The sequence below is a fragment of the Podarcis tiliguerta genome, assembly GCF_965153285.1.
Source record: "Podarcis tiliguerta genome assembly, chromosome: 1".
In the NCBI taxonomy this organism is placed as follows: Eukaryota; Metazoa; Chordata; class Lepidosauria; order Squamata; family Lacertidae; genus Podarcis; species Podarcis tiliguerta.
Window position 1 is genome coordinate 20019543 of NC_139534.1, and position 15889 is coordinate 20035431.

The 15889-nt window shown below is 43.9% G+C and overlaps 1 protein-coding gene across 1 annotated transcript in view; it reads left to right on the forward strand.

Annotated features, from left to right (window-relative positions):
- The window catches only part of MYO3B (myosin IIIB), a 288698-nt gene that overhangs the window by 159195 nt on the left and 113614 nt on the right, over positions 1 to 15889 (forward strand). The window contains exon 24 of the mRNA XM_083405794.1: positions 14806 to 14885. Coding sequence (XP_083261920.1) covers positions 14806 to 14885 — 80 coding nt within the window. The remainder of the gene's footprint in view (positions 1 to 14805; positions 14886 to 15889) is intronic.

Sequence of the window (15889 nt, forward strand, 5' to 3'; positions counted from 1 at the left end):
TAAAGTAAGACAATAACAAACCTTCACAAGAGCCACTCATTGGAAATACCATAAATCTCATAAATGTTTGCAGCAATATTTATTGGCAACCAAATTGGCCAGATGCCTTTCTGATACAAACACAAAAAATAGCCTTGAAATAAGTGTAGGAAGGGGAAAAATTTGCTTTGGTTGTTGAGCGGACAGCATCCTCCTTGAGCTAAATTTAAATAATGATTACAGAGTAAACACTGCTAGGCCCAAGCTTTCTGGAGCTGTGGGCAATATATAGCATCACAGCAAACATCCAGTATGTTGTGCCTCACTTTTGAGGGCTGGTTTCAGCTTTTTTGTGGTACAACCTTGAAGCTTTATGAAAATCTGAAAGAATTGGTTAGATTGGACACCATTTGGTATGCAGGCTGAGACCCTCCCTGCCCGCGGACTGTCTCGCCAGAGTGGTGCATGCTCTAGTTATCTCCCTCTTCGACTACTGCAATGCGCTCTACATGTGGCTACCTTTGAAGGTGACCTGGAAACTACAACTAATCCAGAATGCGGCAGCTAGACAGGTGACTGGGGGTGGCCGCCAAGACCACATAACACCGGTCTTGAAAGACCTACATTGGCTCCCAGTACATTTCCAAGCACAATTCAAAGTGTTGGTGTTGACCTTTAAAGCCCAAAATGACCTCGGCCCAGTATACCTGAAGGAGCATCTTCACCCTCATCGTTCTGCCCAGACGCTGAGGTCCAGCACCGAGGGCCTTCTGGCTGTTCCCTCACTGCGAGAAGCAAAGCTACAGGGAACCAGGCAGAGGGCCTTCTCGGTAGTGGCACCCGCCCTGTGGAACGCCCTCCCACCAGATGTCAAAGAGATAAACAACTACTTGACATTTAGAAGACATCTGAAGGCAGTCCTGTTCAGGAAGTTTTTATTGTGTGACATTTTAATGTATTTTTAATCTTTGTTGGAAGCCGCCCAGAGTGGCTAAAGAAACCCAGCCAGGTGGGCAGGGTACAAATAAATTATTATTATTATTATTATTATTATTATTATTATTATTATTAGGCTTCACAAATTAACTTGTGTCACAGGCATGTATGGCTGTATAATACTGCTGCTGCTAAGGCTCTGAGAAGCCACCCTCTCTGGTATGGTAGCATATAGAGAAGGAAACAGATATGGTGGGTTAGGCCTAAGCTTTATGGCAAGGGTGACTAACCTGGTGCGATGGCAACAGGTTAGCCACCCTGCTCTAGTCTGAAATCACCATCTTCTTGAAATGTGCCCAGAAGGCAAGCGCAAGACAATGCTGATTGGTGATACCCAACTATGCACATCAACGTAGAAGCGTAGAATTGAAAGGGACTCTGAGAATCATCGAGTCCAACCCCTTGCGATGCAGGAATCTCAGTTAAAGCATCCGTGACAGATGGTCATCCAACCTCTGCTTAAGGACCTCCAAGGTAGGAGAGTCATAGAATCATAGAATCATAGGATCATAGAGTTGGAAGAGACCACAAGGGCCATCGAGTCCAACCCCCTGCCAAGCAGGAAACACCATCAGAGCACTCCTGACATATGGTTGCCAAGCCTCTGCTTAAAGACCTCCAAAGAAGGAGACTCCACCACACTCCTTGGCAGCAAATTCCAATGTCAAACAGCTCTTACTGTCAGGAAGTTCTTCCTAATGTTTAGGTGGAATCTTCTTTCTTGTAGTTTGGATCCATTGCTCCGTGTCCGCTTCTCTGGAGCAGCAGAAAACAACCTTTCTCCCTCCTCTAGGTGACATCCTTTTATATATTTGAACATGGCTATCATATCACCCCTTAACCTCCTCTTCTCCAGCCTAAACATGCCCAGCTCCCTTAGTCCACAAACCTCCCAAGGGAGACGTTTCCACTGTCGAACAGCTTACTGTCAGAAAGTTATTCCTGATGTGTAGTCAGAATCTCCTTTCTTGTAACTTGGTTTGAGTCTTGCCCTTCATAGCAAGAGAAAACAAGCTTGCTCCCTTTTCCATGTGACAGTCCTTAAGATACAGTGGAACCTCGGTTTTCGATCGTCTCGGAAGTCAAACGTTTCGATTTCCAAACGCCGAAAACCTGGAAGTAACTGCTTTGGTTTTCGAACCCTTTCCAGAAGTCGAACGTGCCACGTGGCTTCTGTATTGAGTTTTCCTTAAGGAAATGCTTCCGGGAATGCATGCTTCAGTTTTCCAACATTTCAGAAGTCAAACGGTCTTCAAGAACAGATTACGTTTGAAAACCAAGGTTCCGCTGTATTTGAAGATGGCGATCATGTCTCCTCAGTATAATTGGGTTATACAGTGGTACCTCGCAAGACGAATGCCTCTCAAGACGAAAAACTCACAAGACAAAAGAGTTTTTCGTTTTCTGAGTTGCTTCGCAAGACGGATTTCCCTATGGGCTTGCTTCGCAAGACGAAAACATCTTGCGCCTTTTTTAAAAAACCGCCAATGCATTCCTATGGGAAACCGTCAATACACAGTGGTGCTTCGCAAGACGAAAAAATTCACAAGACGAAAAAACTCGCAGAACGAATTAATTTTGTCTTGCGAGGCACCACTGTACTGACTTTACTGTTTTTTTTTTGTATTGTGAACTGCCCCTGGAAGCTATTTGGCTGAAGGGCAGTATTATTATTATTATTATTATTATTATTTTATACCGTGTTTATATGCCACCTTTCCATTAAAAATCTGAGCTCAAAGCTACTCACAGCAAATTTTTGGAGTGGCCTTACACACCCTCTCAGAAGGGAGGCTGCCCATTGGATAGCTCCGTTGGTTAGACTGCAGGGGTCAGCAAACTTTTTCAGCAGGGGGCCGGTCCATTGTCCCTCAGACCTTGTGGGGGGCCGGACTATATTTTGGAGGGGAGAAACTAAATGAATTCCTATGCCCCACAAATAACCCAGAGATGCATTTCAAATAAAAGCACACATTCTACTCATGTACAAACACCAGGCAGGCCCCACAAATAACCCAGAGATGCATTTTAAATAAAAGGACACATTCTACTCATGCTCCTGGACCATCTGCGGGCTGGATTTAGAAGGCGATTGGGCCAGATCTGGCCGCCGGGCCTTGTTTTGCCTACCCATGGATTAGAGCAGCGGTTCTCAACCTGTGGGTCCCCAGATGTTGTTGGACTACAACTCCCAGCATCCCTGAGCTCTGGCCTTGCTAACTAGGGGTGATGGGAGTTGTAGTTCAACAACATCTGGGAACCCACAGGTTGAGAAAGGCTGAGTTAGAGCATGGTGCTGATAATGCCAGGGTTGCAGGTTCTATCCCTGTATGAGGCAGCTGCCTATTCCTGCATTGCAGGGGGTTGGACTAGATGATCCTCAGTGTCCCTTCCAGCTCTACAATTCTATGATTCTAATGGACTTCCTCACCCAGTGCCAGCAAACAAGGCTCTACTCGACTGTGGTTTTCCTCTTAGGGGAATAAAAAGAAAGATAGTCATTGTATTGGATGAATAAGTGAATGTCAGGTTACCCCCATCTCCAACAAGGATGCAAAATAATTATCTCAACAGTCCACTTTACCCTAAATGCATTCAAAATTGCTGTCAGCGTTAAGACTACAGCAAATGTGCTTTGTAGAAAGACATTGCTTTCCTTTAGTATTAATTTTTGGACTGACTGAGAGAAACAAGTGGTTACCGTTCATTTAAATTTAGGAACTTTTAAAAAAGGTGCTGCTTGTATCCATTGGCTAGCTTTGAAAGCAAGACAAGAAGAAAACCTGTGTAGTTTGCACAATTCACAAATGTGAGCTGGGCTGCTAGACGTACCATCTAATGCATGCATCTAAATTTGCTGCTCTGACATCCAGAGATATACTGTATTTTTCCGTGTATAACACGCCCCTGTGTATAAGACGCTCCCTATTTTGGCGGGCTCCAAACTAGGAAAATGGGAGGAGATTGCCCAGAGTTGTTGAGCTTTCTTGGGGGGGGGGTGCCCCACAGTTGTTGAGCTTTTCTTAGCAAAAGCCGCCAATCGCCCGCCCAATTGCCACAGCAAAACAACACCATCCCTTCCCACAGCCACCAATAACATGTCAAATAGCCACTGACAATCTCCAGGTCGTGGCAGCAACCAATCCCACATCCCCCTGATGCACTATCAGTGTATAAGACGACCCTCCCCCCTTTTTGGCATAATTTCAGAAGAAAAAAACCCTCGTCTTGTACACGGAAAAGTACGGTATATATATGACAAGAGAATTATTCATTCTTCCTGTTGGAACTTACTCCTTTTTTTGCACTGCTCTATACATTTGATTCCCTAACTTTAAGGCACTTCGTCTACCTTCTAGGACAAGCCTTGTAATAAATTCAGTTTCAATTCAATAAATGTCTGCGCTATCAAAATATTTCATTGTCTCAGCTGCTGCCTATGTAGTAAAATGTGATTTTTCTCTGGGAAACCTAGCAATCCAGGGGAAAATGCTGGCAGCTTAACCATTCGGTATGTTTGTGATTGTGTATGTGTATAGGTACAGTGGTGCCTCGCAAGACGAAATTAATTCATTCTGCGAGTTTTTTCTTCTTGTGAATTTTTTCGTCTTGCGAAGCACCAATGTGTATTGATGGTTTCCCATAGGAATGCATTTGTGGTTTTAAAAAAAAGGCGCAAGATGTTTTCGTCTTGCGAAGCAAGCCCATAGGGAAATCCGTCTTGCGAAGCAACTCAGAAAACGAAAAACTCTTTCGTCTTGCGAGTTTTTCGTCTTCTGAGGCATTCGTCTTGCGAGGTACCACTGTATAAAATTCCCTAGTAAAACATAAAACAATGATGCCTAGAATATTAATTGCTATGCCTGTCTTGATTTTATTTATATTCTCAATTCAGTGTTTTCTATGAGGATAGTGGTGGTGCTGGCCGTGCTCTGATTTTGTACTTTGCTTTGACAAGGTCCACCTTCAGTGCCCCTTCACCACACAGCAAGCTCCAAAGGTCAGTGGTCTTCTGAATGTGCATGCCTGCTTTCCTGTTAGTGAGTTTGGAATTTTGTTTCCTTTATTGCTGTTATTATCTATTTCGTAAAATTTGTATACCGCTTTAAGGAGCGTCTCCAACCTCATCGTTCAGCCCAGACACTGAGGTCCAGTTCTGAGGGCCTTTTGGTGGTTCCCTCACTGCGAAATGCGAAGTTACAGGGAACCAAGCAGAGGGCCTTCTCGGTAGTAGCACCTGCCCTGTGGAACACCCTCCCATCAGATGTCAAGGAAATAAACAACTATCTGACTTTTAGAAGACATCTGAAGGCAGCCCTGTTTAGGGAAGTATTTTATGTTTGATGTTTTATTCTGTTGGGAGCCGCCCAGACTGCCTGGGGAAACCCAGCCAGAAGGGAGGGGTATAGATAATAAGTTGTTGTTGTTGTTGTTGTTGTATTATATTGTTGGGGAAAACCTCAACAGACACATACAAATTTTACTCTTTTCAATTGCTCAAAACTGCATCAGCGTTGAATAGTACCGTATTTTTCGCTCCATAAGACGCACTTTTTTCCTCCTAAAAAGTAAGAGAAAATGTGTGTGCATGTGCTGGTCCTGGGGGGGGGGTGTTACCGTGTGCCGTGGTCTGTGTCCAGTCCAAGGCTGAAGCGGGGTCCAAGGCAGGGAGTCGGGCGTGCTCAGGAACTCTGGCAGAAAGCAGGACAGGGTGCTGGCAGGAACAGGTAACCAATGATGTTGCTCCCACAACCTGGGACTGGGCGGTCTGGCCTTTATCCCCTCTGAGGCATAGGGCAGCCCTGGTCCACAGGTGACTCGCCTCTCCTGGCCTGGAGGCGAGCACTCCTCCTGTGAGAACTTAGTTCCCTCCGCCTCTCTGCCCTGAGCCTCTGCAGCTCAGGAGAGGCTGGAGGGTTACTGGACCCAGAGACAACCTCACCTTCCCCTGACAGGCCTGAGAGAGGTGCACCTGCAGGCAATGGGTCCTCCATCACCTCCGGAGCCAGAGCAGATTCAGCTGGTGTCTGCTCCTGAGGATCCGGCACAGGTGAGGGCCCTTCAGGTTCAAGCCCCTGCCCTGGCTCAGCTGGCCCTGGAGGCGGGGACTCCTGTGCCGGCTGGGATTCCTCAGGTTCAGACTCTGAATCAGATTCCCAGGCCATCACAGTGTGTCTTATGGAGCAGATGAAGGCTGCGCAGCTATCGCTGAAGCCAGCACAGCAAGAGTGAGAGCTGCGCAGTGCCTCTTGTTCTGCTGGCTTCAGCGATAGCTGCACAGCTTGCTCTGGCTTTTCAGGGAGGTGGGAGAAAGGACGGAGGGCAGACTGTCAGTTCCTTCTCCAACCTCCCGGAAAAGCCAGCAAGAGCCGCTCTATCTTTAAAGAGCCGTGTCACGCGAGGGTGTCTGAGGCTCTTGCTGGCTTTTCTTGTTTTCCTCCTCTAAAAACTAGGTGCGTCTTATGGTCAGGTGCGTCTTATAGAGTGAAAAATACGGTGCTCGCACTTAATGGCTGGGTACTTTGGGGAGCAACTAATTAAAGGGGTGGTAACAAAACCTTCCAAGTATCCCTATTTTCCAGGGATGCCCCTGATTTAGAGAAGCTGTCCCAGTTTCTGATTTGATCCCAGACTGTCCCTTTTACTTAGGATGTCCCTACTTTCATTGGAGAAAGGTTGGAGGGTATGGAGTTATCCGATCCCTGAGTTGTCTGAGGGCAATCCTGTATAGGGAAGTTTTTTTAATGTTCAATGTTTTATTATGTTTTTATATATGTTGGCAGCTGCCCAGAGTGGCTGGGGCAACTCTATAAGATGTGTGGGATACAAGTAGTAAAATTATGGAATGGGACGTCCCTGTTTTCATCGGAAAATGTTGGACGGTATGGGTAACTATTCCCCCTCAAAACTGTATGCTTCTGGAATGGAATCTTTTTGTTTGTCTAGTAGCTAATTCAGATTATATAAGGGGAAAACTGCTCACCAGCATGAACCTAAATGCTACTTGAGAAATAAGAATTGATATCCAACCTCAGTGGTTTCCTGGCTTTGAAACAATGATAGTCTGAAAGATCATATCTCCTTATATGAACCTGCCTGGGTGCTAAGTTCCACTTTCCATCAATATCAGAAGTGCATTGGTGGTGATATATGGGAGAGAGACTTTTCTGTGGCTGCTGCCTTATTATGGAATTCCAGGAGTGGTTAGGCTGGCTCCTTCTTTGTTATCCTTCTGCCAGCAGGCTAAGACCTTCCTATTCAGACAAGCCTTTCAAAACTAAGGTACAGTTTTGATTCTGATCACAGGGCTGCTGTCAGGGCAATTGTATTTCAATTATTGTTTTTAACTGGTTTGTTTTTATTGCTCTGTGTTTTATGACATTTTAAAATGTTGTAAGCAGCCTTGAATTCCAACTTGGAAGAAATGTGGGCTATAAAGATTAACAAAAACAACAACAACAACAACTCTGATAAGTCAGAGGAATTGCTCTCTCCGCCCTGGTTACTTAGGCTGCAGTAAATGCAGTTCTCTTGGATAGAGAAATATTTTTGGAGAGTTCTCAAATGCCTTTAAAATGTATCAACAGCTGTTTCTGGATATTTTTTTCCTGGTCTCTGTATCAACTACTGCCAAATTAATTTGGCCTTAGTTATGAAGGAGATTTTGAAAGAGTGGTTAGATCAACAATTTCAGCTACTCATCATAGCTGTTCTGTATCAGGTCTCCTTTGGGATGGGTTGGTAACACGTGTGGACTAAGCAGCAACAGTCATAATGTCTTTTATTCATTATCTTTTTGCAAGCTATTCCATTTAGAATCGAAAGTGTTTCTGGTATATATAGACACTTTAGCCTCTATCACGCAACATATATTATGCTGGTGTCTGTAAAAGTTAAGCTGTTCTTCTCCTGGGATTTCAGCAGCAAGCTTTGCAGTTAAGTAGCAAAATTAGAATATCTGCTCTTTTGGAAACTCTGCTCCTCTCGGAAAAGAGCAGAACACATAATAATATGTCTTGCTTCTTGAGTAAAAGGTTGAAGAATCTGAACCTAAATGTAGAAAAAAGCACCAGCTTTTAGCAACTTCCCCTCTGTCTTGTTTTTTAAAAAAATAATAACATTGTTCTTGTGTGCTATATAAAAGTCACATTGCAAATACTCCTATGTGGCGTAGAAGCACTCGACAACAAACCCACTGAAATAAAGGAGAGTTGCACAACAACACAGTTGATGGTGGGTGTGGTATATTTGTGAAATCTGTGCAAGACTGAGGAAGGAACCCAATTATTGCTGTCTTTTTTCTTGGGTATTGCTCTGAAGTATTCACATAATTATTTACATAACATACTCCAGGTATGTTATGGTACCTGGAGTAACTGGCAAATGGTGCAACTGTAAAGGTAAGGTAAAGGTAACCCCTGGGCAGTTAAGTCCAGTCAAAGGTGACTATGGGGGTTGCGGCACTCATCTCGCTTTCAGGCCAAGGGAGCCGGGGTTTGTCCACAGACAGCTTTCCGGTTCATGTGGCCAGCACGACTAAGCCACTTCTGGTGCAATGGGACACCATGACAGAAACCAGAGTGCACAGAAACACTGTTTACCTTCCCACCACAGTGGTACCTATTTATCTATTTGCACTGGCATGCTTTTGAACTGCTCGGTCGGCAGGAGCTGGGACAGAGCAATGGGAGCTCACTTCATTGTGGGGATTCGAACTGCCGACCTTCTGATCGGCAAGAGGCTCAGTGGTTTAGACCACAATGCCACCCACGTCCTTGCAACTGTATACAGTGGTACATCGGGTTAATACTTAATTCGTTCCGGAGGTCCGTTCTTGACCTGAAACTGTTCTTAACCTGAAGCACCACTTTAGCTAATGGGGCCTCCTGCTGCTGCTGCGCCGCCGGAGCACGATTTCTGTTCTTATCCTGAAGCAAAGTTCTTAACCTGAGGTAATATTTTCTGGGTTAGCGGAGTCTGTAACCTGAAGCGTATGTAACCCGAGGTACCACTGTATGTGTCTTCTTGGGAAACGTCCCATTGAGTTAAATGGGGCTTAACTTCTGGTAAGTGGCCTAAGTGAGGAATGTTTTATATAAAAGATGCAGCAGCTGGGCCAAAGCCACAAGCAATATAAATTATTTTATCCATTATCAAAATTGTGTGTGTGTGTGTTTTAACTCATGTTAAGCACAGTTTGCACCCGATCTTCTACATTTTTGGCATGATACTTCCACAGATTATATAGATTCCTCTATAGATCCCTTTTCTTGCTTACATATTAGCCAAAAAAGGAATAGTTCTGACCACAAACCTTTAAACCAAAGGGGTGGAAAAATAATTTAAAAGTATCTTCTTTTAAATGTGCCCTAACAATAAAAAGCAATAATTCTGTGGAGAGCATTCAAGGGTTGGGGATCGGTATTGGCTATCTAAACCTACTAAGAAATTATTAGTTCCCAGATGTTGGAACAAAAGGAAGCATTTTTCCCGGTCTACCCAATAGCCTGTTTTTTTAAACAAACAAACAGACAAGCCAGAAAACAAACAAACAACTGAACATGAATGATGATCCACTGAAATGGTCCTTGAAATCTCTATATTTTGAGTTACGAAAGTGCTTACTAGCAATGCAAGTGAGAATATCAAATGTCCTTTCAGTATAACAGAGCCACTGTGCTAATTGAATTTTCTTCCTGGGTGATTACTTACATTGTAAACGTGGACTCTGGTTTTGTTTATTTAATATTTCCCCTTTCCAGTTATATACCATTGGGTGCGATTTTTGGAATAAAGAAGGCTGTTCAGAATTAACATGCTTTCTGTAAAGCAAGGAGGGGAGGGAGAAACAGGAGTTGCTGCAAACAAGGCACTTTTAACATCTGAAAGAAGTGTTAACACTTTATTTACATTTAAATTAAAATGGAAACTTATTTGTGTGTTATGTTTCTGAAAGGTGTGTGGCACATCTGCAGAGGCCTATTGTTTATTCATGCTCTAAATCCTTTGAAATGTGTTAAAATGCTTCCCACTCATTATAAAAATCCTGCCACCCATGGATTAGGACTTTGATGTCACCAATCCTGCTTCAAAGGGTTCTTTCAATGCTATTAATCACAGTTTAGCCTCTGAAGATATGTAGCCAGAGAAAACATTTGGACATCTTGTGCTCCACTCACTAAAAAACTTTGAAATGTATCTGGAATGGCTTGCACATGAATGGTCCGCATCACTTCCTTTCTTCCTCTCTAAGGTTTTATTTTTAAAAATCTCCCTCCTAGCTGTCTCACCCACCTCTCTCTCTCTCTCTCTATATATATATATATATATTTAAGTTGTCAATGAATATTCTCCATATAAATCAACATACGTCTGTTGACTCCCAACATCTGTCACACAAAATGGGCACAATCCAACCAAAGCTGGCCACTTTTCAGTCTCCTTGATTCCAAGAAGAAAAATTTAAGCACATACTTAATCTTCCTTTTTGAAACCAATGGGATTCCAAAGTGTTTAACTTGGGCTGGATCAGGCCCATTATTGTTAACCGATTAGTCAAGGCGGCCTTTGAAATCGTAGCCCCAGAAGGTCATGAAGTTCAAGCTTCTTATCCCACCCCAAGGCAAATTCTCCACAGGTCAACCCACCCCCATGGGTTAATCTACATCATCCAGATTAGATCCTGCTACAATGGGAAAGCCACTTACGTCTGAAGAGCAAGCAAAGTTTTAATGTCAGAAAATCAATGATGGTTTTATCATGTTCTCATAACCTTTGAGTCGGAGGTGGCGCCTAAGTGCATCAGAGATCTTGAGAATCCATACGCAGTGGATTCTGAGCAGTGCGTGCGAGAGCTGATGAGCGATCAGTTGTTCATTATCTAGACGTCTGCTCTCCTCCTTAGGTTCAACTTAGATTCTCCAAAGCTTATCAAGCCAAGATGCAGCAGCCCCCATGGACAATGTTCACACAACCTTTTTATATAATGCAGTTGTACATTGGAAGTCAAACAGAATCCGTTCCGGAAGTCCATTCGACTTCCAAAACGTTCAGAAACCAAAGCATGGCTTCTGATTGGCTGCAGGAAGCTCCTGCAGCCAATCAGAAGCTGCATAAACCCCGTTGGACGTTCAGGTTTCAGAGAACGTTTGCAAGCCGGAACACTCACTTCCGGATTTGTGGCGTTTTGGGAGCCAAAATGTCCGAGTATCAAGGTACGACTGTACAAAGAAATGGGGAGGGAGGGGTTAGAATCTGGAGTCTTCCACATCGTAGTACAGATAGGAGGGTAAATTAGGTCATATTTTTGAATGTTCGGCCATTGGGAAACTTCCTTGCATGTAATAGAACTAGTACATTGGCCAGAGTACTATTCTAAACTCCCCTGTCCTACTGTGCTAGTTTACAACATGCAGAATACTTTTTTTGGATAAAAATCTGTCTTTTCCTGAAGTCCAAGGTGGGACAGCTCAAAGGACTCCACAAATCTACTTGCTCACTTTTGTTTGATGTAATTTGTAGCTGATGGATGGACGGATGTGGGCCATGGTAAATTCAAGCCCAATCACCCTATTCAGTGAAATCCTATACAGGTTTACTCAGAAGTAAGTCTAATTTTGTTCACTGGGGCTCCTCCCTTGTCTGTTTAGCATGACAATCTTAAATATCTGAAGAAGTGTGCATGCACACGAAAGCTCATACCAATAACAAACTTAGTTGGTCTCTAAGGTGCTACTGGAAGGAATTTTATTTTCTTTCAACCTTAAATACACGTATCTTGTGTGTTGGTCCATTTGTGTGTAACGTTAGCATAACAAAGTCAGCAGCACATAACTGGTATTCTAATGTCAATGTGCAAATCACTCAATGACAATTGGGCACGCAGTGTAGGTGAGTAAAGGCCTTCTGCATGCCATTCCTCATGTCCTGTCTAAACCAGGCCCCATAGAACATTTCCCAGAGATTCCTCTCTCCCGCCTTGTAAAGTTGTTTTTAAATGGTGAAGCAGATTCTAAAAATGTATTGGCTATTCTGTAAAGGCCTGGGTTATTTAATTTGGAAGAAAATATGCTGGTGATGGGTAATCATTTGAAGAACAGTAACCTTCCACAATTATGCATTAAAACTAGAGAGAGAGATATCACCTACCTACCTTAACTTTATTATTGTCTTCACATTACCAGTTTTCAGAGTTCCCGTCCTACTCATGGCTATTTTTTGTCACCACGGAGGGAAGCAACCCACTAACATGGACCATTCATCTTATGTAGCGCAACCTTCAAATGTTTCAGAAAGTAAAAAGTTTAAAACTCCATAGCATACCAAAGAGGGAGCTGCTCCCCACCTCAGTTTTCACCCATGGTTACAAGAATTACAGTGGTACCTCTGGTTATGCACTTAATTTGTTCCGGAGGGCCATTCTTAACCTGAAACTATCCTTAACCTGAAGCACCACTTTAGCTAATGGGGCCTCCCGCTGTTGCCGCACCGCAAAGTTCTTAACCAGAGGTACTATGTCTGAGTTAGCGGAGTCTGTAACCTGAAGCGTATGTAACCTGAAGCGTATGTAACCCGAGGTACCACTGTATTGCGTGTAGGTAGAAAATAAGCCCCAAATGGTAGCCCTGTGACTTAAAGCAGTCTCAGTACAGTATAAGGAGATGTCGAGAATGAAGCTTGCGACAAGCCCAAAGAGCCAAGGCAGGCTTCCATATAGCAAAAACAGCGCTGAGCTGAGCGTTTGCCATACCAGGATCTTTGCAGTTACAGTGGTACCTTGGGTTACATACGCTTCAGGTTACAGACTCTGCTAACCCAGAGATATTACCTCGGGTTAAGAACTTTGCTTCAGGATGAGAACAGAAATCGTGCTCCGGCGGCGCGCTGGCAGTGGGTGGCCCCATTAGCTAAAGTGGTGCTTCAGGTTAAGAACTGTTTCAGGTTAAGAATGGACCTCCAGAACGAATTAAGTAGGTAACCAGAGGTACCACTGTGCTTAATGGAGCTGAACTGAAGACATGAGCCAGGGTTGGACTTAGGATTCAGCAGGTTTAGCCATGTTCAAATATATAAAAGATGTCACCTAGAGGAGGGAGAAAGGTTGTTTTCTGCTGCTCCAGAGAAGCGGACACGGAGCAATGGATCCAAACTACAAGAAAGAAGATTCCACCTAAACATTAGGAAGAACTTCCTGACAGTAAGAGCTGTTCGACATTGGAATTTGCTGCCAAGGAGTGTGGTGGAGTCTCCTTCTTTGGAGGTCTTTAAGCAGAGGCTTGACAACCATATGTCAGGAGTGCTCTGATGGTGTTTCCTGCTTGGCAGGGGGTTGGACTCGATGGCCCTTGTGGTCTCTTCCAACTCTATGATTCTATGATTCTAGGTATGAGGCACTGCCTTTTTGACAAGGATAGGACACAGGTTCTGGATCTGCCATTTATACCAGGACTGATGGGTACAGAGGCTAAGAACTTCCTCCAGATTGATTAAGACTGTGGTCTTAATCCCAGACTCCACTGTTGTGACGGTTTACATCTTTTCCTGAAGAGGGCTATGGCTCCTGAGCAAACACTTCCACTAGGTTAGGTCCCAGCCTCAGCTCCTTCTGAACGGCAATATGCCGATTCTAGCAAGCCTGCAGGTATAATCTTCACACATATACTGATAGATGAGGCTTAGGGCTTAGGATCATACCTGCTTGGCCTGCTCCTGACCCCCATACATTCAAGATGCGTTCTACACCTGCATGCATATGCACGATCCTCATCCCGCAACAATTGAGAGTTAGGCACCGATAACACTGTAGGGAGCGTATGGGTGTTTTGCCTGTACTTGCAGAGGCCTTTTAGGGTTGCCATATGTCCTCTTTTTCCAGGGCACGTCCTCTTTTTCATGATGAGAGTCGTCATAGACACCCAGTGCCAGATTTACGTATAAGCTAAACAAGCTGTAACTTAGGGCACCACTCTCTTGGGGGCCCCCAAAAAATGTAAAGAAAAAATAAACTGGATGTACATTTCCAAAATATAAGACAGAAAACAAAAAAAAAATAAAACCTACATACAGCAACGGTGTTTTGTGTTGTGTATGTTATGTACTGAAGTTCTCACCCTGGGCCAGCAGGGGGATACTGTAGATAGTTATGCAAATAAGGGATCAAAAGTGACATTCAGTGATTGGATAGTTTTAGAAAATTTGTTACAGTTACGTTGTACTGGAGCTCTATATAAGCAGGCTGACTGAACCCTTCAATTCAGTTCTGTTCTGGCCTGTGAATAAACAAGAGCTGTTTGAAGAATCGCTGTGTCGTCTGATATGTTCACCCACACTTAATAGTGTAGGCTCCTGTGATGTACATATTTTGTTATGTGCAAATGGCTTTAGATACCTATTAGGTCCATAAATCACCATATAGCATATATTTGTTGACAAAGGACAGCTGGACATATAAAGGGCCCCATTACCTTCAGTAGCTTAGGGCCTCATCAAACCTAAATGCGGCCCTGTAGACATCCGTAGTTGAAGTCGGCAAATGTGTCTTCTTTTTTGCTCTTCAAAATAATGGCAACCCTACTAGGGAAATGGCATATTGGAGTTTTTGCAAAGAGTGCAATCCTGTACCAGCCCCTTAGAGGTGGTATACATAGATCTGTATCTGCAAAGCTCATTGCTATGTAATACAATATGTTCTGCAATAACCTTCCTCTTCTTGGCCTGTTCCAGCTATCAGGTAGCATTCGTTTGTGTCTTCCAGATATTGCTTTTCCTAGGCTTTTTGCCCATTGTCTAAATTTTTGCTTTCCTTCCTTCCTTCCTCTGTCTTTTTAACAGGCAACTTGGCTCAGGCGAGAGCCAGAGTGACAGCGGCGTCCAGGTCTTTGCCTCCACAGCTCAGTGCTGGTCGTATCAAGGTCAGTACACAACCAATGCCTTTGCCTGCATATTTGAAAAAGTGATCTGTAATGCACTGCGGTTATTCCGAAAGCCAGATCCTTTACTGTTTCACGTCCACTTGGTTTACATTAGCAGGGGATCGGGAGTTTGTTTGTTTGTTTACAACACAGACAAAGATAATTATATTTTATTCAGATTACAGTGGTATCTCGGGTTAAGTACTTAATTCGTTAAGGAGGTCTGTTCTTACCATGAAACTGTTCTTAACTTGAAGCACCACTTTAGCTAATGGGGTTTCCTGCTGCTGCCGCACCGCCGGAGCACGATTTCTGTTCTCATCCTGAAGCAAAGTTCTTAACCCGAGGTACTATTTCTGGGTTAGCGCAGTCTGTAACCTGAAGTGTCTGTAACCTGAGGTACCACTGTATATGTTTTCTTACTGTTCACTGAATTCTTCTTGGAAACTGTTCATTTGTAAAATCCAAATCATCTTTCCCTCCCCCTCCAAATAAACTTTATAAAATGGGGGGCTCACTTTAAAAAAAAACAGTTTTTGCTAAATCCCCCTCCCCATTTAGTAGGGGAATCTCTCTTTTGATCATCGTAATCTTTTCCCGCCGTACTTTTGCCTAAGCACTTCCCTTTCAGTTGCACACACAGGAGGATTAATTTGTAATCTTCCTCTGGGGAATGATTCATTAGTTTGTCAGCAATCAAACACAGGCCCTTAGGTCCCACCCCCGATCGTGGTCCACATCAAACATATAGGGGTTTGAACATGCCTGTCTGGATCAGGTTTTTGCTTATGAGTCAGACCAGCAGTTTGGCAGAAACCAGGGACAACGCTAAGCTTTTTAAAGCTCCTTCACAAGATCCTCTCCTCTTCCCCGTGTATCTAGTTCTCTTGACTATGGGAGGGCATACCCAAACATTAACTCTTAGGAATCGCCTTGTCTGGAGCCAGTGGCATAGCGTGGGGGGTGCAGGGGGGGCCGGCCGCACCGGGTGCAACATCTGGGGG